General features: G+C 44.7%; 2 protein-coding genes across 11 annotated transcripts in view; both read right to left on the bottom strand.

Moving 5' to 3' along the window:
- The window catches only part of RIMBP2 (RIMS binding protein 2), a 339,454-nt gene extending 322,397 nt beyond the window's left edge, over nucleotides 1-17,057 (bottom strand). For 2 of the 4 annotated variants that reach the window (XM_084993468.1, XM_084993470.1), the window contains exon 1: nucleotides 8,402-8,623. In XM_084993468.1, coding sequence (XP_084849594.1) covers nucleotides 8,402-8,513 — 112 coding nt within the window. In that variant the 5' untranslated portion in view covers nucleotides 8,514-8,623. Of the gene's footprint in view, nucleotides 1-4,331; nucleotides 4,555-8,401; nucleotides 8,624-16,848 lie in introns of those variants that run through there. The other 2 variants (XM_084993473.1, XM_021074263.2) reach the window with 2 other exon arrangements.
- A 1,774-nt stretch (nucleotides 17,058-18,831) lies between these two features.
- Nucleotides 18,832-21,814, bottom strand: part of STX2 (syntaxin 2) — a 38,628-nt gene continuing 35,645 nt past the window's right edge. For 4 of the 7 annotated variants that reach the window (XR_002338433.2, XR_014825824.1, XM_001924897.7 and 1 more), the window contains one exon: nucleotides 18,832-21,079. Coding sequence is in view for 1 of the 7 variants with exons in the window: in XM_021072703.2 (XP_020928362.1) it covers nucleotides 21,002-21,079 (78 nt within the window). In the remaining 6 variants the exon portion in view is untranslated. Of the gene's footprint in view, nucleotides 21,694-21,814 lie in introns of all 7 variants that reach the window. The other 3 variants (XR_014825822.1, XR_014825825.1, XR_014825823.1) reach the window with 3 other exon arrangements.

The following is a 21,814-nucleotide window of genomic DNA, read 5'->3' as shown; positions in this document are numbered from 1 at the left end:
AAAATGGATGGACCTACAGATCATCAGACTAAGTGAAGTAAGTCAGAGAATGAGAAATATCAAATGATATCACTTCTATGTGAAATCTAAAATATGGCACAAATGAACTCATCTATGAACAGAAACAGACTCACAGACATAGAAAACAGACGTGGTTGCCAAGGGGGAAGGGGAGTAGATAAATTAGGAGTTCAGAATTAGCAGATACAAACTATTTTATATAGAAGGGATAAACAACAAAAACTACTGTCTAGCACAGGGAGCTATATTCAGTACCTTGTAATAAACTATAATGGAAAAAATCTTTCTGAGAAAAAATATATACATACATATATATGTGTATAACTGAATCACTTTGCTGTATACCAGAAACTGACACATTATAAATCAACTGTACTTCAATGGAAATTGTGTGTGTGTGTGTGTGTGTGTATTTTTTTTTTAAGTGGTTGGATTTTCAAATAACCTCTAGGCAGCTCTGCGGACCACCTGCCCAGGGCTGGAGCAGGACCATCTCTAACACCTGATAAGCCATCACCAGCAACTTTGAGTCCTCTGGAAATCAAGTCCAGTTCCCCTGCTAACACAGCCCTGGGGAGCCAACACTGCCTTGAGAGCAACCCGCTGCCCAGTGGGCTTTCCCAGAGTGGGGGTGGGGGGGCAAGAGCGACTGCAGCATGCTGAGTTTCCAGGTACCCTGGCCAGGTTCCCTGAACTGAACCCACATTATGGCATGTGCTTAAACAGCCCATCTAGTCACGATCATGCCCTCTGCACCGTGCCACATCAGGGATTCCCCTGAGCAAAGAGGCCCATTCTCAGAATTTTTTTTTAGAACACAATAGAGGAGAAAATACTAGATAGCAGGAGGCAGAGTAAGGCTCAGGGGCTTCCCTCTCCATTTGCTGCAGGAGATGTGATAGTGCCCAGGCCCTGCCACTCAGGCTTTTTTTTTTTTTTTTTTTTTTTGCCTCACCCATGACATGCAGAATTTCCCGGACCATGGATTAAAAACCACACCACAGCAGCAACCTCAGCCACCACAATGACAACGCCAGATCCTTAACCTGTGGAACCACCAGGGAACTCTTCTTGATGCTTTTTTTTTTTTTTTCTCTCTTTAGGGTCACACCTGCAGCATATGGAAGTTCCCAGGCTAGGGGTAGAATGTGAGCTGTAGCTGCCAGCCTACATCACAGCCATAGCAATGTCAGATCTGAGCTGCATCTGCAACCTACACCACAGCTCATGGCAACACCAGATACTTAACCCACTAGTGGAGCCAGGAATTGAACCTACATCCTCGTGGATACCAGTCAGGTTCATTACCACTGAGCCATGACGGGAACTCCCCTCAATGCTTTTTTTAAAACTGACACAGACATTTTTTTCTTTATACAGCTACACCTGTGGCTTGAATCTGAGCTGCCTCTGCAGGCCTACGCCACACCCACAGCAACACCAGATTCGAGCTGCATCTGTGACCTACACTGCAGCTTGCAGCAACGCTGGATCCTTAACCCACTGAAGCCAGGGATTGAACCCAATCCTCATGGATGCTATGTCCAGTTCTTAACCCACTGAGCCATGATGGGAACTCCTGACACAGACTTCTCATTAACAAAATACCATGTCCTTGTCACATCCAACATAATTTACACGAATTCCTTACCATCATCTAATACCCACTCAAATGTATCTGTTTAGCGCAAAAGAAATTTACATTTGATTTGGCTCAAATCAGGATCCCAATGAAGTTCATGCATTACATGGGTGGTTATTGCTCTGAAGTCATTCTTTTCTACAGAGGCATTAATGTTAATTAATCAGAATCAGAGATATACAAAAGAGCAAGCAAGTGGGGTTTTAAGCAAATGAGGCGCCTTCATGGGGTGGGAGGGGGGAGGGATTTGAAAGCACTGCCTGTCCCTCATGTTCCTTTTCTTTTTTGCTAATACGCAACCTATTCCTTGGGAGGTCACAGCAAACCTTGCCTGAGATCAGTGGTCATAGGTTATCAATCCCCTCTGTCACTGGGAGATGGATAATTATTCTGTGGCCCTGCCAAGATGTTCAGACTCCTTTTTAGGACCTTGCAGGAATCACAAGGGGTGAAAAGATGAGGATGTGCTCCAACAAGGAGACGGGGATGTACACCCCAGAGACCCTGTAGGTGTCACTAGACTAGGGGTTGGGGTTTATCCCCCCCCCTTTTTTTTTAAATATTATCAGGGCCACACCTGTAGCAGATGGAAGTTCCCAGGCTAGGGGTCCAATCGGAGCTGTAGCTGCCCACCTATGCCACAGCCACAGCCACAGCAACACCAGATCTGAGCAGCATCTGCGACCTACACCACAGCTCACAACAACACTGGATCCTCAACCCACTGAGCAAGGCCAGGGATCAAACCCGCATCCTCATAGATACTAGCCAGGTTCATTACTGATGAACCACAAAGAGAACTCCAGTTGGGGTTTATTCTAATTCAGCTCATTCTTTCCTCCAAAATCCAAATATAAAGTCAGGTGTGGTAAGTCATCGAAAGAAAAAGAAACATATTTACTGTTCTGCAAATTCAGAGAGTTATGACCTCTTAGTGTAACCTATGTGGAGGCCAGGGTCCTCGTGGACCAGGCTGCTCATAAGGAAAATGCTCTTCATGAACCAGGCAGGATAAAAAGCCATGCTCATCTTGAGCTGTGCTTCTAGAAAAGTTCAAGCATCTCGTTCATAATCCATCGCAATCTCGTTAAATCTACTTTTTATTCTGGAATGGTTTTAGATGTATAGACGTTATAGCCTTCCCTTTGAGCATCTTATTTCCTTCTATCTCCAGCCCTTCTCACTTCAAAACCTCTCACTAACTCCCCACAGCAGCCCACCTCCCCCAAAAAATACTCTTCCCAGCACCCAGCTTATAAGGATTTTCAGTGCTTTCCTGGTTTCCTCTCCTACTCAATTACCGCAGCCTCTGGGTCTTTTCGCTTGATTGTTTTCCCTCCACGTCCCCGGTTCCTAGTTTTCCCATCCCATGGACTGTGCTGGAACCCTCACTTAGTACACAAGCCCCTCCTCTCTCTTCCCCTCAGTTTCTTCCCTCCCCTCCACCCATGGCCCTGACTCTATTCTGAATCATGAAAACAGGGGCCAGAAGGAAAGCACATCCTCATTAGAGGTGGAAGAAGTAGGCGGAGTCAAATTCCCCTCCGTGGGAGGGATGGTGGGTGGTAGGGGTGGCTGGAAGCACTCACGTCTCGTGGATTGTGCCTGTTCACGGAAAGCGCCCCATCTGAACAGCCCCGGAGGTGTCAACAGCCTGAGGGATCATCCTCGATTAAGCACTGTCGCTGTCCCAGAGGCCAGACTGGGAGACTCTGCGGGGAATTCAGATTCTGCAGGAGACCATTCCCTGGAGGAGAGGATGTCTGATGTTGGTGGTACCTCTGCTGGGATGCTACCCAAAATACTCTGCTCACGACTCTGCTTTCCAATCTGACTGCCGAAGGAAGGGGTTCTGCAGGGCGTCAAGTGGGAGTGCATAAAGCGTGAGTCACCCTGTTTCAAATAAAGCAGCTGTGGTCGCAGGGAGCCATCCACCCTGGCTCTGGCCTCCAGACTGGGGAGAGAATCCTCCCAGCTCCTGCCCTTGAACCAAAAGCCTCAGAGCTGCTCCAGGTCTCCTGGGTCCCAAGGTAAGCACCTTTATTTATTTATCCAGGGATCTCCAAACAGTTGCTATTAGACGCGGCTTTCCTATAAAAGGACATACGTGGAGTTCCCGTTGGGCTCAGCAGTAACAAACATGACTAATATCCATAAAGATGAGGGTTTGATCTCTAGTCTTGCTCATTGGGTTAAGGATTCAGCATTGCCAAAAGCTGCAACATAGGTTGCAGATGCAGCTCAGATCTAGTGTTGCTATGGCTGTAAGGTAGGCTGGCAGCTGCAGCTCCAATTCAGCCTCTAGCCTGGGAACTTCCATATGCCACAGGTGTGGCCCTAAAAAATAAAAATAAATTTAAAAATTAAAAATTAAAGGATGCACATCTAAAAGGCACCCCTACTGTATTCTACCAGACACTTCAATAACCTAACTGGTCTTTCTCTATCCATCCTCAACCTCCTTTAGATATGTCTCAACACAGGAGTTAAGGCAGTGCTTTTAAGACATAAATCAATCATCTGTACACAATTTTTCACCCCTCCCAGAGAGATAGTCAAGTAAGTTCTTACAGTGGTCAACAGGGTGCTGAGTGATCTGAGTCCCCACCTACGCATCCACCCCAACCCACACATGCACACACGCACACAAAATCATCTCTCATCTCACCTCTCTTTACCTCCTGCTGCCAGCCTCCAACACTCCAGGCATGTACCTATCTGAGGACCTTTGCACATGCTGCTTCCTGGGTCTGGAAACTCTTCCTCCAGAAATCCAAATGGAACACACTCTGAGCTGTTCCATGTCATCACTCAGATCTCATCTTTTAGTCATATCTTCTCTCATTACCCCACACCAGCACTCCTTACCCTTTGAGATTTATTTTTCTCCCAAACTTTCATCATACCTCACAAATATTTTACCTAATCATGTGGTTTACTGCCTGTCCACCTCCTCTGGACTAAAGTCCTGCAGGGGCGGGGATTTTGCCTGGATGATTCACTGCTGTATCCCCAGAATATTGGCTGGCAGGTAGGTGTTCTATAAATATTTGTTGAGCAAAAGAGCTTCATGTTTCATGAAATTAAAAAAAGAGGGGCATATGCATATTTTTATGGGAAGGCAGGATATAGCAAAGTGTTTCCCCCATCAAAAGAATACCACTTGGAATTCCCACTACAGCACAGTGAATTAAAGAATCCAACCACAACAGCTTTGGTCACTGCAGAGGCATGGGTCCAATCCCCAGCCCAGCACAGTGGGTTAAAGGATCCAGGGTTGCCACAACTGTGGCATAGTTTGCAGCTGTGACTCAGACTCAATCTCTGGACCATGAACTTCCACATGCCATGAGTGTATCCGTTTAAAAATATATATATACCACCGATTGGTGCAACCACTATGGAGGACAGTATGGAGTTTCATTAAAAAACTAAAACTAGAACTACCATATGATTCAGCAATCTACTCCTGGGCATATATCCAGAGAAAACCAAAATTTGAAAAGATACCTACACCCCTATGTTCATGGCAGCGCTATTCACAATAGCCAAGACATGGAACCAACCCAAATGTCCATCAACAGAGGAATTGATAACGAAGGCGCCAGTACATATATACAATGGAATACTACTCAGCCATTAAAAAGAATGAAAAATGCCACTTGCAACAACCTGGGTGGACCTAGAAATTATCACACTAAGTGAAGAAAGTCAGATAAAGACAAATATCATATGAGATCACTAATATGTGGTATCTTATTTAAAAAGCGATACAAGTGAACTTACCAAACAGAAACAGACTCAAAGATTTTCAGAAACAAACTTACAGTTACCAAAGGGGAAATCTGGGGGGAGAGGGATAAATTATGTATGTATGTATGTAAATTATAAATGTAGGGAGAGAGGTTGGGATTAACATATACACACTACTGTATATAAACTGGATAAGTAACAAGGACCTACTGTATCTCATAGGGAACTCTACTCAATAGTCTGTAATAATCTACATGGGAAAAGAATCTGAAAAAGAATAGATATGTGTATATGTATAACTGAATCACTTTACTATACAGCAGAAATGACTATAGTATTGTCAATCAACTATACCCTAATAAAGCATTTTTTTAGGGAGTTCCCATTGTGGCACAGCGGTTAACGAATCCAACTAGGAACCATGAGGTTTCGGGTTCAATCCCTGGCCTTGCTCAGTGGGTTAAGGATCCGGCGTTGCTGTGAGCTGTGGTGTAGGTTGCAGACCTGGCTCAGATCCTGCGTTGCTGTGGCTCTGGTGTAGGCCGGCAGCTACACCTCCGATTTGAACCCTCACCTGGGAACCTCCATATGCCATGGGAGCGGCCCTAGAAAAGGCAAAAAGACAAAATAAATAAATAAAAATAAATAAAACTTTTTTTAAAAAAAGAAGGGGGAGTTCCTGTTGTGGCTCAGTGGGTTACGAACCCAACATAGTCTCCATAAGGATGCGGGTTCGACCCTCGGCCCTCACTCAGTGGGTTAAGGATGTGGGGTTGCCATGAGCTGTGGTGTAGGTCTCAGATGTGGCTCAGATCTAGCGTTGCTTTGGCTGTGGTGATTTGACCCCTAGAATGGGAACTTCCATATGTAGAGGGTGTGACTGTAAAAGAAAAAAGAAAAGAATACCACCTAAGAGGCATAATGCAGCAAAATGTACAAAATGAAGGATAAAGGGTCTGAGTTTGTGACTCCTGGGCCCAGTTGTAAAGAGGCAGAAACCTCCCTTCACACAGGGACCAGGAGTGAGGCAGAGAGCAAGGGTTTCCCACCTTCTCTACCAGGAGCAGCAGGGGCCCTGCACCACTCTGAAGCTGGGCTCTGCCCCACTCCCTCCACCTGGAGCCCCATCCCCCCCACTGGGAGCTCCACCCCCTCCACCCGGAGCCCACTCGCAGCCCACTCTCCCTTCTTGCAGCCAACAACCGTCCAGACACCCACGGTAGCAGCTCAGAATCACAGATGTCCCAAAATCTTCTCTCTAGAAAAGCGGCTCCTTTTTTAGGATTTTTATCCATCACAGGAGTTCCTGTTATGGTGCAGTGGAAACGAATCCGACTAGTATCTATGAAGATTCAGGTTTGATCCCTGGCCTCACTCAATGGGTCGGGGATCCAGCATTGCCAGGAGCTGTGGTATAGGTTGCAGACACTGCTTGGATCCCGCATTGCTGTGGCTGTGGCATAGGCTGACAGCTGTAGCTCCGATTTGACCCCTAGCCTGGGAACTTTCATTAAAAAAAAAAAAAAAAAAATCCAGAATTCCTGTCGTGGCTCGGTGATTGATGAACCTGACTAGTATTCATGAGGATGCAGGTTCGATCCCTGGCTCTGTTCAGTAGGTTAAGGATCCAGCATTGCCATGAGCTATGGTGTAGGTTGCAGACACCACACGGATCCCATGTTTCTGTGGCTGTGGTGTAGGATGGCAGCTATAGCTCCAATTCAACCCCTGGCCTGGGAACCTCCACATGCCACAAGCATGGCCCTAAAAAGACAAAAAAATTACAAATTTAAAAAATTTTTTTAAAAATCCATCACAGCCCAGATAGGATCAGAAGATGCCCAGATCTGTCCATGTGGGGTCTGAGTCCTGCTGCCCATCTTGAGCTGACTGCTATTTGTCATCCAGGTTGTCTCTGCCCCTTCAACCCTGGACATACTCCTGGGGGGTCCCAGTTCAGTGGGCACACTATCCATGTCTCTGTGACACCTCCTCTTAGCAGAGAAATGGACAAATCTGCCTCCTACTGAATGGTTCTGATGCTACGGGGAAGGCAAAAAAACCCTCTTATCTACAAGCAAAACAAACCACAAAAATCTCCTCCTTGAAAAGGGAATCCTCCTACCCGTTGGTAGGAAGGTAAACTGGTACAACCACTACAGCAAACAGTATGGAGGTTCCTCTGAAAACTAAATATAGAACTACCATATGATCCAGCAATCCCATTCCTGGACATTTATCTGGATAAAACTATAATACAAAAATATACATGCACTCATATGTTCACAGCGGCACTATTCACAATAGCCAAGACATGGAAACACCTAAATGTCCATCAACAGATGAATGGATTAAGAAGATGTGGTGCCTATACATAATGGAATACTACTCAACCATAAAAAAGAATGAAATAATGCCATCTAGAGCAACATGGATGCAACTAGAGATTATCATATTAAGAGAGGTAAGTCAGAAAGAGAAAGACAAATACCATATGATATCACTTCTATATGGGATCTAAAATACGGTACAAATTAACTTATCTATAGGACAGAAACAGACTCACAGACATAGAGAACAGACTTGTGGTTGCCAAGGGGGAGGGGGAGGGAGTGGGATGGACTGGGAGTTTGGGGTTAGAAGATGCAAACTATTACATTCAGAATGCATAAGCAATGAGGTCCTACTGTACAGCACAGGGAACTCTATCCAGTCTCTTGGGATAGAACTATAACATAAGAAAGTCATAAAGTGACTGGGACACTTTGCTGTACAGCAGAAATTGGCACAACATTGTAAGTCGACTATACTGTAATTTAAAAACACACACACACACAAATCTCCTCTAGCAGGAACAATTGAAATCTCTGCACAGCCACCCAGAAGCAGCCACAGGACCCACCATGACAAGCTGGAGCCAGGAGCCTGGGGAAACAGCACCCACTTCCCCCACCCCCACCCGCTGGCTCTGCTCCAGGTTCGTACCTCCAGGCTCACCATCCTGGGGGCAGAGGCTGGACTGGGCGGTCGCCTGCCTGGAGCCACCCGGCTGAGGGCTGCCATGGGCCGGTGCCTTCTGTCTGCCATCAGGTCTCATTTCCCAGGTCCTGGATGCAGCAAGGACGGCAGACCACCCAGCGCATGAAGATGAGACGGTCCACTGTGGGGGCAGGGAGCCGCACCAACTCAGACCCCAGCTGCCACAGGGAGCCTGCTGTCTGTGAACCTAAGATAAGAGCGCCTGGCAAGCTCCAGCTGCCAAGGATGGCTCATGGGCAAAACGGAGCAGGTGTGACAGCATGCTCTGCTCCTGACAGTATGATCACCAGAGCCAGGAATTCATTGTAATTTTTAAGCACTTGGCAATTTTTTTTCTAGTTACAGAGAATCTGCTTTAGGAATTCATCAGTGGAGGAAAAATTTTGTTTCCAGTCTGGGGAAAATTATTTTAATGAGCCTCTTGGTTACATGCAAAGGTAACACCAAAACCCTAGTCCGCATTGAGAACACTCAAAAAATCAGAGTAAAGTCACATAATAAAAATTAGCACAGGAGTTCCCATCATGGTGCAGTGGGTAACGAATCTGACTGGTATCCATGAGAACACGGGTTCAATACCTGGCCTTGTTCAGTGGGTTAAGGGTCCCACATTGCCAAGAGCTATGGTGTAGGTCGAAGACATGGCTCAGATATGGTATTGCTATGGTGTAGGCTGGCATTCGATCCCTAGCCTGGGAACTTCCATATGCAGTGGGTGCTGCCCTAAAACAAAAGACAAAATAATAATAATAAATAAATAACAAAATGATTTTTAAAAAAAGCAACCCAAATTAACACATATATTCATTATGCGTTAGGTCTAAGAACTGTATCTTTATTATTCATTTAATCCTTCTATTAATCCCATTTAACAGGTGAGAAAGTTGAGGCAGCGAGGCTAAGAAACTTGTTCAAGATCACACAGCAAGTAGCAGAGTCTGTTTTTTCTTTTAGTTTTTGGCCACACCCACAGCATGTGGAAGTTCCCAGCCAGGGATCAAACCCATACCACAGCAGCAGCCCCGGGCCACTGAAGTGACAACAATGGATCCTTAACCCACTGTGCCACAGGAGAACTCTAAGTGGCAGAGTGTGGATTCAAACCCAGAAAGTCTGGTTCCAGAATTGGAATCCTTCATGATCACCCTCAATCATTTTTCTGGTTCAATACTGTTAAGGAAAAAAAAAAAATCCTCTTCCTTCTGGGAAGAACAACATCACTGGGGATTATCCCATGCCTGGGATTGGGGGGCTTGGATTATCAAGGCTGTGGTCAAGGGCCCTTCCATTGGAAATTAGTAAACTGACCCTACAAAATTCTGGCACACTGGGAAACAAAGAATAGTAACCATATGGACCCCGTCACTGCACTAACATCTTCTGCCTAGACAGTCCCGGCCAATTCCAGCAGTTGCAAAATGCTGAGTGAAGCAGGAGAGGTGACCAGTGATAGAGACAGGTGGAGACTGCGGCAAACCTCTTCCAGGGGGCAACCACTTCTCAGCTCCGATGGTGAGCCCAGCGTGACCGCATCTTCAATTTTGTCAAAAGGTGCAAAAATCTGGCTCTTGATGTGAAAAGCTATCAATTTTCAAATGTTGGAGGCAAATTACTTTGAAAATGTAAACGCTGACTCTGACCAAACAGAATGCATTAAGGAGGATGATGCACTGCACAGGCTCTATTTCTATCGTTTAGGTATGGCATCCATTTTCATTGTCTGGTACCTGACCGCAGTCCATTCTGATTGGTCGGTAACAGGCTGGCATTCATCTAATTGGTCAGCACCAAGCTGAAGCGTTCTAATTGGCTGATGCTTGTTTTTGGAGGCCGTTCCATAAAGTAAGTATGTCTCAGCATTTTTTCCTAAGGAGAAGGGCGGTAGCGTTCAACAGGTTCTCAGACGTGTTGGTGGCCTCTGAGGAGCTAAGAACCATCACTTTAGAGGTTCCCACTCTTTCCTTTACATATTTTCATTTCTCTTGCTTCCAGGCAGCCATTGAGGTTAATTCTGGCAGATGCTGTACCTGCTCCGCTGACATCTCACTCTTGTCACAACACGGTTTTGCATCAGTAGCTGGCGGCCAGACCCCAGGGATCAATCTTACTTGATCAAAGCCAACCCTAGCCACTGCATTTCTCCTGTCTCTCACGGGTTTAGGAATGAGCGTGCCTCCCAATTCAGCTACCAAGATATGAGGGAAAGTCTGTTGGGGGCAGAACTGGGGAAATTGGAACATTAAAAAGGACACAAGGAAAAATCATACTGTGTTCTTTTCTGTTCTGTAGACATTTTGTGTTGATCTACACCTGGATCCCTGGCAGCCATTTTGCAACCATGAGGAGAACTAGCCTGCGCAACAGAATTTCCTCAGTGGCACGGACTCAGAAAATTAACAAAACCTTGAACTATCCTGTCTCCAAATTTCTTAATATGTGGAATACTAAATTTTCCTTGTTGTTTAAAGCCATTTCAACTTCAGCCCAGAGCGTCACCAAAATGATATGCTAGTTCTAGCTATATGAATATCTCCTTCCATTAGTAGCTCAGAGCATTTCAAAGGACCTTCCTGAAATTACCTGCTGTGAGTCCCCAGTAACTGAGCTGGGGGCACTTGGACATCAGCTTTTTGAATCCCCACACTTCCAGGTGAGGAACCAGGACCATGAGGTTGGAATGTACTTGTGATCACCAGCCAGTGAGTGACAAAGCATTCTGACTGGTCTGGGACTCCCTCCTGGACACCTCACTCCCAATAAGCTCACTGTGTGTGTGACAAAAGGAAAGAGAAGTGAAAACTGTTAAGTTAAAATCTGAGTTGCTGGAGTTCCCGCTGTGGCACAATAGGATCAGGAGCATCTCTGCAGCACCAGGACGCAGGTTCTATCCCCAGCCTGGTACAGTGGGCTAAAGGGGCCAGCATTGCCACACCTGTGGCAGGCTGTAACTGCAGCTGGGATCTGATCCCTGGCCCAGGAACCCCCTCCCCCGCCATGCCATGGGGTGGCCAAAAAAGGAAAAAAAAATCTGAGTTGCTGCGTCCAGATTTCTCCCCAACATATCTGGGCTCACACCCCACATGAAGGAAACTAGAAATGGGAGGTGACAAATTAGAGGCTCAGAAAATCAAAAAAGACTGAAGACTCTGTAAGCAGACCCATGTTCAAAGAAAAGTTTTGCCATTCCTTGAAAACTTGGAAAGTATTTGTACACTCACCTGTTCTTAGTTATTATAGTCTGCATGTATCATTTTTAATTATTCTTTTGAGTGGTACTTTCTTATGATAACCCACCACCAAACACTATCCTGTTGTACAGATGGGGCCCTCCTAGGTTCCTGAAATGTGTGGCTATCAAATGTAGAGAAGTGACATGACATTTGAGAAGGCAGCATGTTCAAGAAAGCAGAGACAGCCTTTTTCTTCTTGGAGCAAGGCTGGTTCTTGCACATAATGTAAAAAATCACATGGCTCTGCAACACTATTCGCAATAGCCAAGACATGGAAGCAACCTGAGTGTCCATCGACAGAGGATAGGATAAAGACATGGTATATGTATACAACGGAATATTACTCAGCCATAAAAAAGGATGGGCTAATGCCATTTACAGCAACATGGATGGACCTAGAAATGATCATACTAAGTGAAGCAAACCAGATAGAGAAGGAGAACTATAACATGGTATCATTTCTATGTGGAATCAAATATGACACAAATGAACTTATCTGGGAACAAAAATAGACTCCCAGACAGAGAACAGACCCGAGGTTGCCAAGGGAAAGAGAGGTAAGGGAGAGAAGGAATGGGACCTTGGGATTAACAGACGCAAACTGTTATATACAGGGTTGATAAACAACAAGATCTTACTGTACAGCAAAGGGAACTCTACTCAATATCTTGTGATAGGAGTTCCCGTCGTGGCTCATCAGTAACAAACCTGACTAGTATCCATGAGGACTCAGGTTCAATCCATGGCCTTGCTCAGGTGGTTAAGGATCTGGTGTGGCCATAAGCTGTGCTGTAGGTTGTAGGCGCAGCCTAGATCCCAAGTTGCCTTGGCTGTGCCAGAAGCTACAGCTCTGATTCGACCCTGGCCTGGGAACTTCCGTATGCCGTGCGTGTGGCCCATTAAAACAAAAGAAAAAGAAAAGCCTATTTTCAGAGAAAGGGTGGGGTGATACCCGAAAAAATGGATGTCAGGGAGCCCAAAGACCAGCAAGAGAATAAACAGAATTCTCAGAGGCCAGGGAAGCTAGGCCTGTTTGTGGCGGGAACTATAATCAGAAAACCTGTAGCTGAGCAGGCTCTGCCCCTCCAGGGTCGCCTACCTCCCTCTTGTGTGTAGAAAAGCTGTAGCCTCCTAGGTCTTCCCTGAGTTCCCAAGAGAACATTTAATCAGAGAAGTGAGGCGATGCAGAAAAAAACAAAAGCAATCAGTGTCCATGAATAACTGAATCACTTCGTTGCACAGCAGAAATTATTACAACCTTGTAAATCAACACTACTTCAATAAAACTTTAAAAAATGAAAAAAAAAATAAAAGCAATCAAGCAAGACCAAATAATAATAGTTGAGCCATAAAAGAAAATCAAGAACCTATAGTTCCTCCTCAAAGGCTAGAGATAACACCCCAGCCATATCCTTGAGCTGTGTTGCGGATACTGAAACTCCCACCAGGTGGAAGAAGTTAAGTGTGTGCTGCCCACCAGCACTTAGACTCCCCCCCCAGGCTGGCTGGAACTAGAAGGCAGATGATGTTGACTCACTTACCTCATCACCAACCAATCAGAAGGATGTGCACCAGCTGATCACTTCCCTGTGACCCTCTCCTTCACCTGGTCTTTAAAAACACCTCCCTAGGAGTTCCTATTGTGGCTCAGAGGTAACAAACCCAAATAGTATCCATGAGGATGCAGGTTTGATCCCTGGCCTCTCTCAGTGGGTTAAGGATCTGGCGTTGCTGTGAGCTGTGGTGTAGGTTGCAATGTGGCTCGGATCCTGTGTTGCTGTGGCTGTGGCCCAGGCCGGCAGCTGCAGCTCTAACTGGACCCCTGGCCTGGGAACCTCCATATGCTGCAGGTGTGACCCAAAAAGCAATAAATAAATAAATTAATTAATTAAAATTCTTCCCTAAAAGCCAAAGCCAGTAGTTCCCATTGTGGCTCAGAAGGTTAAGAATCCGACTAGTATCTACGAGGACTCGGGTTCGAACTCCATCCCCGGCCTGGGAACTTTCATACGCCATGGGTGCAGCCAAAAAAAGAAAGAAAAAAAAAAAAGGCAGTGTCAGGACGTGGAGAATCTGGAATCCTTATACACAGCTGAGGGGAAAGAAAAATGTACAGCATTGGGAAAACCGGTTTGCAGTTTCTCATAAACTTACATATAACCAGTAATACCATGCCTATGAACCTACCCGAGAGAAATGAAAACATATGTCTCTAGAAGGAGATGTGCACAAAAGGTCCTAACAACATTAGTCCTAAGAGCCAAAACTGGAAACAATTCAAATGTCTGTGAATGGATAAATCAAGTGTGGTGGACTATAAAAATTGATTTAAAAAAAGAGAACAAACTACAGATTCAAGCTACAAAATGCATAGCCTTATGTTACATTATGCTAAGTGAAAGGAGCCAGAGGTCAAAAGACTACATATTGCACAAGTGAAAGTACATGAAATGCCCAGAAAAGACAAATTTATAAAGAGAAATCGTGATCAGAGTTCCCATCATGGCTCAGTGGTAATGAACCCAACTAGTATCCATGAGGACACAGGTTTGATCCCTGGCCTCACTCAGTGGGTTAAGGATCTGGTGTTGCCATGAGATGTGGTGAAGGTTGAAGACGTGGCTTGGATCTGGCATTGCTGTGGCTGTGGCATAGGCCAGCAGATGTAGTAGCTCTGATTCAACCCCTAGTCAGGGAACCTCCAAATGTGGAAGGAGTGGCTCTTAAAAAAAAAAAAGAAAGAAAGAAAAGAAAGAAAGCATGATCAGTGGCTCCTAGTGATGAGGGGTGGGGAGGCAGGGTTGGCAGTAAGAAAAAAAATACTGCCTGCCATATCAGTAAACAGAGGAAGTCACCAGCCACCTTTGACAATGCTGAGCCCTGAGGGAATTCAGGCAGGAAACAAAGAACACAGGGCACCTAGCAGCCCTCAGGCTGCAGCCACTCCCTGTGGTGAACCCCCAGGATGTGCAAAGCACAGGATACTGGTCCAGACGCTGAGGTACACATCAAAGGAATGACTGCAGCGAGTCCAGACCTTCAGAAAAGCACTGAATTTCTTAATCTGAGATACCTGGTTTTCTCTGATTAGCAGTAATCTTTTATTCTGACCACCTGCCCTTTGTTGCAAAAACTCTTATATATCCCGGCTCCCCACTTGCTTCCTCAGAGCAGTTTTCTCAGGGTTCTCTTGAGATGCTGTCCCAAATAAAACTTAACTCACAACTCTTAACATTGTACATTTTTTTAAAGTAGCAAATGTACATATTTTGGGTGATGGAAGTGTTCTGAAACAGAAAGACTGATGGTAACGCAAGTCTATAAATTCACTAAAAATCATAGAATTGTGCAGTTATTTTAATTGCAGAATCGTGTGGTTATGATGGATGAATTCATGGGAAATAACACCTCAAAAAGCACCTAAAAAAAAAAAAAAAAAAGATAGGGAGTTCTGGTCATGGCTCAGAGGTAACAAACCTGACTAGTATCCATGAGGATGCAGGTTCGATCCCTGGCCTTGCTCAGTGGCTTAAGGATCCAGCATGGCTGTGGCTGTGGCGTAGGCCAGAAGCTACAGCTCCAATTGGACCCCTAACCTGGAAACTTCCAAATGCGGAGTGTGCGGCCCAAAAAAGCCAAAAAAACAAACAAAAACATAAAGGTGTGGCAGGCAAAACACTCTAGGCTTTCAGAGTGTCACCCCAGGCTTTTGGCCACTCCCCTGCAGTCAGGGAGACCTTGTACCCAGGCCTCCAGCACTAGAGTGGGTGGGGCTCAGATTTCAACATCTGGGGAAGCACAGAAAGGCAGGGGTGTCAGGAGCTGCATGGACCAAGTCTTGATCCCAGGACACCCAGTCCTATGACCCAGGCTACCTCCACTTGCAGACAGGACCTTTTTGGGGTGCTTGGAGCCCAGAGGAAGCAGTCCCTCACCAAGCACATGGGAAGTGGGTGGAAAGCCGTATCCACAGAAGGCCACCCTCCTTGGCCTCCCATCTGTCTCCTTGATCCACATTCCATCAACCCTCGTGTCTTTGCTGCAGGCTGTCAGGTCCCCCTGCCATGTCTTCATGGAGACCCTCTACCCATTACCTGCGCTCTGCATTCCAGGCAGCCTTAGTTGCCTGCCCACGAGTGTGTACTTGACCCTGAGCCCCTGAGCTGGCTCTCCCCCCACGGCCCAGTCTCACTCACCACCCTCTCGGCAGGGCGGACTGTGTCTACAGCTGCTCTTCTGGGCCCATTGCCACCATAGGTCTCCTTGCTGCCCGATCAATGCTGAATTCAGTCATCGTAGTTTGTTCCAAATCTGCCCTTGGACAACACAGCCTGGACCCACTCCGGAAGCCCTGCCAGGTGGTGACAGCAAGATTGAAGTGCTATGGCTGCGCCAGCCGCTGTCTCCCTGGGGTATTCTGCCCATTTTCCACAGTCACCTTCATCAAGGACCAACTTAGGTGAGATAATCACCAACCTAGTCTTGCAGTCCCCTAAGGCTCTCCAGGATCCCCCATCCCCACTCTCCTTCTCACAGCGGAGACCAAAAAAATGTTGTCTGCCATTTTAGTAAACAACAAATGTCGCCCACCTTCAAACCAGCAGCCACTGCAGCCCACAGTGCACCCTGCAGAAACTCAGGGTGAAGAAAGAGAGGATACCAGCCCCAGAGAGCTATGGCGAATATCAAAGAAGTGAGTTCTCTTTTTGCTTTTTCTTTCCTTTTTTTTTTTTTTTTTTTTTTTTGCTTTTTTAGGGCCCCACGTGCGAGCTGCATATGGAGCTCCCAAGCTAGGAGGTCAAATCCGAGCTGCAGCTGCCAGCCTACATACAGAGAAAAATCACTTGAAATCATTCATTTGAGATGTCTGTTTTTATGACTGGAGGTTGATCTTTGGGTGTTCGACTGCATTTTTTTTTTTCCCAACAAAACCCCCTAAGTATCCAGAGTCTTCCCTGTCCTCTTTGGAGCTTCCCTCAGAGTCATCGGAGAGGCTGGTTTCTTTGGGCTCACATCCGCGGTAAGGCCACCAGAGAAACCACAATGCTCACCTTTCAGGTTGTACATTTTCTTTTTCCAATCGCTAGACATCACAGGCCCGCAGGCTGAACCAGCTGACCCACTGCCCCCTCCAGGATAACCACTGTCTCTTCTAGAACTTACCCCTTTCTCGAAGCCAGGCCCTTAACCGTTTTCCGCGGTTTAGGAATCTGCTTGTTCGGGGGTGCAAGTCAGAAAATGACAACCGGGTGTGGCCTCGAAAGAAAACACCACCACCACCACCGTGCCCACTGCGTCCCCTCAGGAAGCGCGGGTGCAATTTCCCACCTGACGGTAAGACGGGATGCAGCGTCCGAGCGATGGCCGCATTTAAACCTGTGCGCATGCGTCCCTTCCACACACCGCTGGAAGCAACTGGAGCAAATATGGGATCCAGAACTGGATAAAGTCAGTCCGGTGTGATGTGTCCTGGGCTCACCACGTCCGATTCTGACTCTAGAAAACCAAGCTGAGAAACCCGCCAGCCTTTTGCTTGGCTGTCCTGTTTCAAGCACAGTGCACAGCCCCCTGGAGTCTGTTCTCTCCTGGAAGCCCTCCTTTGCATTAGCTAAAATAGTAATCCTGGCATGAGGGAGGCCTTGGCCCTCACCAGTGTCCCTGCCCTGACCTTGGCAGAGCACAGGAGTCACAACCTTGAGAAAATGGGGACTGACCCCAGGGCCCCCTGACTTTAGAGCCCTTGACCCCGCCCCCCCAGGCCCAAATCCCTGGGTGCCCCTGACCTCCTGTGAACCAGACACCCCGACCTGTTTCCACCCCCGCCCCAAACACACACACTGCCTCTTCTATGACCCAGCCTCATCCCCCAACCCAGGGCGTACCCCACCCCACCCCCAGATCCCACCATTTAACATCGTGGAAGGATGTGAGCCTAGATTTATTGAAGGAGTTAATAAAAATTTGTTGTAAGAGGTCCCAGAGAGGACGTGACCACTGGTTGACCCTTAGAGCTGTCCCGGGGCATCTAAGGCCCCTCACCTCTGTCTTGTTGTCCTTCGATGTCTGCTCCACACACATCCCCCCAACCCCTGTCCTCTGTGGGAGCTGTTTCAAGGACACACCTTAAAACAGTATGTGTGGTTGAGGCCTTGGGATGGTATGGGTACCTGAGCCCAGGAAGGCCCCTGCAAACTGAGATGACCCTATCCAGCAGCGTCCCAGACGGGCCCCTACCTGGGGAGGCTGCCTCCGTGCCTCCCCTGTCCTCCCTGTACTTTTCCACCCAAGGAACTCCCAAGGGTACTTGAAAAACTCAATTAGATGATAAACTTTGTCTTCTTTAGAAACTAAAAACAAAGGCACTAAATTATTGAATGTGCCTGTCCAGGCTGCCATTCAAAAGCAAAGTCACTGCGGAAGAAATGCAGGAAGAGGAAGTTAAAAGTAAGGTAAGGGGGGGGGGGTCCTACCTCCATGAACTAATGTTCTCCAGAAATATCCTGTTTTGTTTTGTTTTTTCTTCTGCTTTTTAGGGTTGTACTAGCGACTTATGGAGGTTCCAGGCTAGGGATCGAATCTGAGCTACAGGTGCCGACCTACACCACAGCTCAAGGCAACGCTTGATCCTTAACCCACTGAGCAAGGCCAGGGATGGAACCTGCAACCTCATGGTTCCTAGTCAGGTTCATTTCTGCTGCACCACAATGAGAACGTCCCTATTTTTCTTTTTTTTAAATTCTGGATTTCAAACATCACTTTCCAATATGGTTAGAATTCAGCAAGGGTTATGGATTAAGGAAATCCCACCTAATAGGAAAAAACTCTGAAAGAGGATAAAGGAAAATATCAAGGATAAATAACTCAGAACATTTGGGGGAGGGGAGGTTCACCCAGCTCATAAACATTCACGAGAACTTGTTGAATTGGCATAAACATTCAAATCCAGTGACTCAAGACAAAGCCCAAATTCCTTGAATTAGCATGTTGTAAATAGCAAGAATTCAGGTGGGTTCATTAATGTGTTCTGCTGATATTTGAGAGACCACAGAGGCTTGTAATAACAACAATAAATAACCAAAAATTTATCAAACCCCTAAAATTATTAGCCCACATTATACTATTATACATAATAATAACCAGAGATACTTTTCTTAGTAGAACAATTTATTAATGGATGTGCAATAAAATATCTCCCCAAAAAGCTTTTCAGAAATGACAAGGCAGAAAGCAAGTATTTCTTTTTTGGTTCTCTGAGATTTTTTTTTTAATGTAAACATTAAATATTTGAAGAACTGATAAAAAGTAACACATGAACCTATATATATAGGTATATATATATATATTTAAATCTGATTTCATATAGGTACACAAGGCTTAGACATATAAAATGTTAGCCAGTGAACAACTTCAACAATTGAAATAGAAATCAAAGAGCATTTTCATAACTTCAACCATAAGACAAAAATTCAGGAAGTACTTCAAATCCAGGAAGAATGTTGTGAAAAAATACATTAAGAATTATTATGAAAGGTAAGGACTAAAAAGACCTAACTGGAAGGTGGGACAAGGGGAGAGAGGCCACCCAGCATGAAGTGCCTCTGCACGTGGACATGATCAGACAGAGGTACACAAGTTACGTGAATGCAAGCATGCTCTCTCACCATTTAAACATCCTCTGGGACAAGTTACACCTTCAACTTAAGCACAAATCAGTGAGAAGTTCCCACCGATGGGCTCTTCAAGATTTAAGAAATACCTGTGTTGGAGCCAGAATACTCCTACAGTCATTCTGAGCACACGGTGATGCTCACCAAGTAAATAAAATGCATAAATAAATGCTTAGACTTGGATCTAAGCTAGGCAGTTTGAAGTATCGATTATGAATAAGTGAAATTCATAATTGTAATAAATAAGGAGCAGAGTCTCTAAACGGTTGGGTGTAATTCAGTCTTACTGTTTGGAATCAGGCATTACCTACATTAGTTTTCAAACTAAGCAATGTTAAAATAGATTCACAAGCTTACACAATCATACACAGAAGTAACAAGAGTTAACAATACTTCGAGTATCCTTCGTATATTCATTTACCATTTTGACTAGTTGCTATCTTATAAGATAGATATCTTATATCTATCTTATATCTAGGCCATTCCCTAGGAAAACTTCATACATTTTACAAGTCTAAAAAGAAAGCATATTATACTAAGAAATTAATGAGCAATAAAAATGTTTCATTATCATAGATTCCTGTAATCTTTGGGAATTAACATTCAAAGTTCAGCAGAATAGTAGGTACTTAACAAGAATATTTCAGTGATGATCTGTACAAGAGCTTACATTTAAAAGAATTTCTTGATGTCTAGGAATAATTTCCTTGAGTTTAAAACTTAGTTTTATCACCTGCTTAAATTCAGACTTTATTAGTGTAAACAGGGAAACGCAAACCTTATTTTTTAGTGAATAAAAGAAGAGACCATTGTCTTTACAGTGTAATAACTAATTTATTATCTGGGGTAACAGAACAGGTAGTAATGTAGATAAGTACAAGAATCAAGATTTTCCTGGAGGTGTCAGGCGCATTTAAACCTTATAAATCAATTTTTACAGAAGGCCCTGGAAAGCCTTTTTGGGGTACTCTGCAACCAATGTTTTCTATGCCCATGGCAAACTTTGTAAACAACTGTGCAACGATGGCTCTAAGATCATGAAGCTTCCTATTTCTTTCAAAAGGCAATAGTTAATAAAATTGGAGTAAATTAAGGTGTTAATATATTAAACAATTTATAAACATTTAAAATTATAGGTATCTTACAAAACAGCTCTGTGATAATAAAAATAATTCTTTACAAACATAAACAAATATGAATTAAACATAATACAAAAATGTCTCTTAGCATGTTAGCTGGAAGAGGGAAGAAAGGCTTAGACCTGAAATCCAATAGCTTCATAACATAAGATATTCCTAATTAAACTTCATATACATTTTAACACTGAAATGTAAAAAAAAAAAAAAAAATTGAAAATTTCAATAATTCCTTATCCTAAGGCCACTGAAACAAGTTTCACATTGTTAAATTTTGTGGTGTATTATTTAGACTCCAAGGATGTTTGGGTTAACTGATCACTTCCATTCTGCTTACGGTTTTTTCACCCAACAACACATTCTGTTGTGTTTTCTTCTTGAATTCACTAATAAAAAATCGGCACTCAGTGCCACACGTCACAATGTCTGGGGTCCACTCAGGAAATAGAAGGATGCAGAACTGCTGCAGACATGGTCTGACTCCAAGGACCAACGGCTCCAGGGATATAGTTGCTATGAAAGTGTTGTTGCTAGGATAATTCCAAGGATCACAAGCAAAATAATTACACAAATAATAATGAACATCATTTTCTGCAAGATAAGGAAAAACATTAATTAATTTGCAAGGTTTAAAAGGAAAGAAATCACTGGTATCATTTCCTACCAAAATTCTCCCGGAGTTTTAGATGGTTTAAAACATAAGTCCATCCTCAAGAAAGAACCCCTATAGGTCGTAGAAAAGCAAAGCATGGGAGAGCGAAGTTCTAAAGGCAATTCACTAAGTCACAGACTAGTGTATATTAAACAGAATGAGTTTTGCAACTTAAAATATGTATTATGAAACAACAACTATTTATTCCCAGAGGTAAAAGGCAATATCCAGGTGGCACCATGTGGGTTCTTAATGAAGACTACCTGTGGATCACAATAAAATCCCAAAATGTTATTTCTTGGATGCACTGTACATCTTGTTAAAACTTGAAATGACATTTATTTCTCATTCACTGAAAACACTGTATTTATTTATTTTTTACATTAAGATATGATGCCTGTAAGAAATCAACAAGCCAGTAACTCAAGTCTTCTGTTGTATTCTTGGTCCAGAGCAGGGCAATAAAGCATTTAACCTTTTGCTTTTTTTTTTTTTTTTTTTGACTTTTTGCTATTTCTTTGGGCCGCTTCCGCGGCATATGGAGTTTCCCAGGCTAGGGGTCTAATCGGAGCTGTAGCCGCCGGCCTACGCCAGAGCCACAGCAACGCAGGATCCGAGCCGCGTCTGCAACCTACACCACAGCTCACGGCAACGCCGGATCGTTAACCCACTGA

Source organism: Sus scrofa, chromosome 14, assembly GCF_054392235.1.
Source record: "Sus scrofa isolate SSC_HxYL_T2T_F1_AM1 chromosome 14, Sscrofa_HxYL_maternal_Yorkshire_Landrace_v2.0, whole genome shotgun sequence".
NCBI classification, from domain to species: domain Eukaryota; kingdom Metazoa; phylum Chordata; class Mammalia; order Artiodactyla; family Suidae; genus Sus; species Sus scrofa.
Note: the sequence above shows the minus strand (reverse complement) of the source record. Positions and strands in the feature narration are given on the sequence as shown.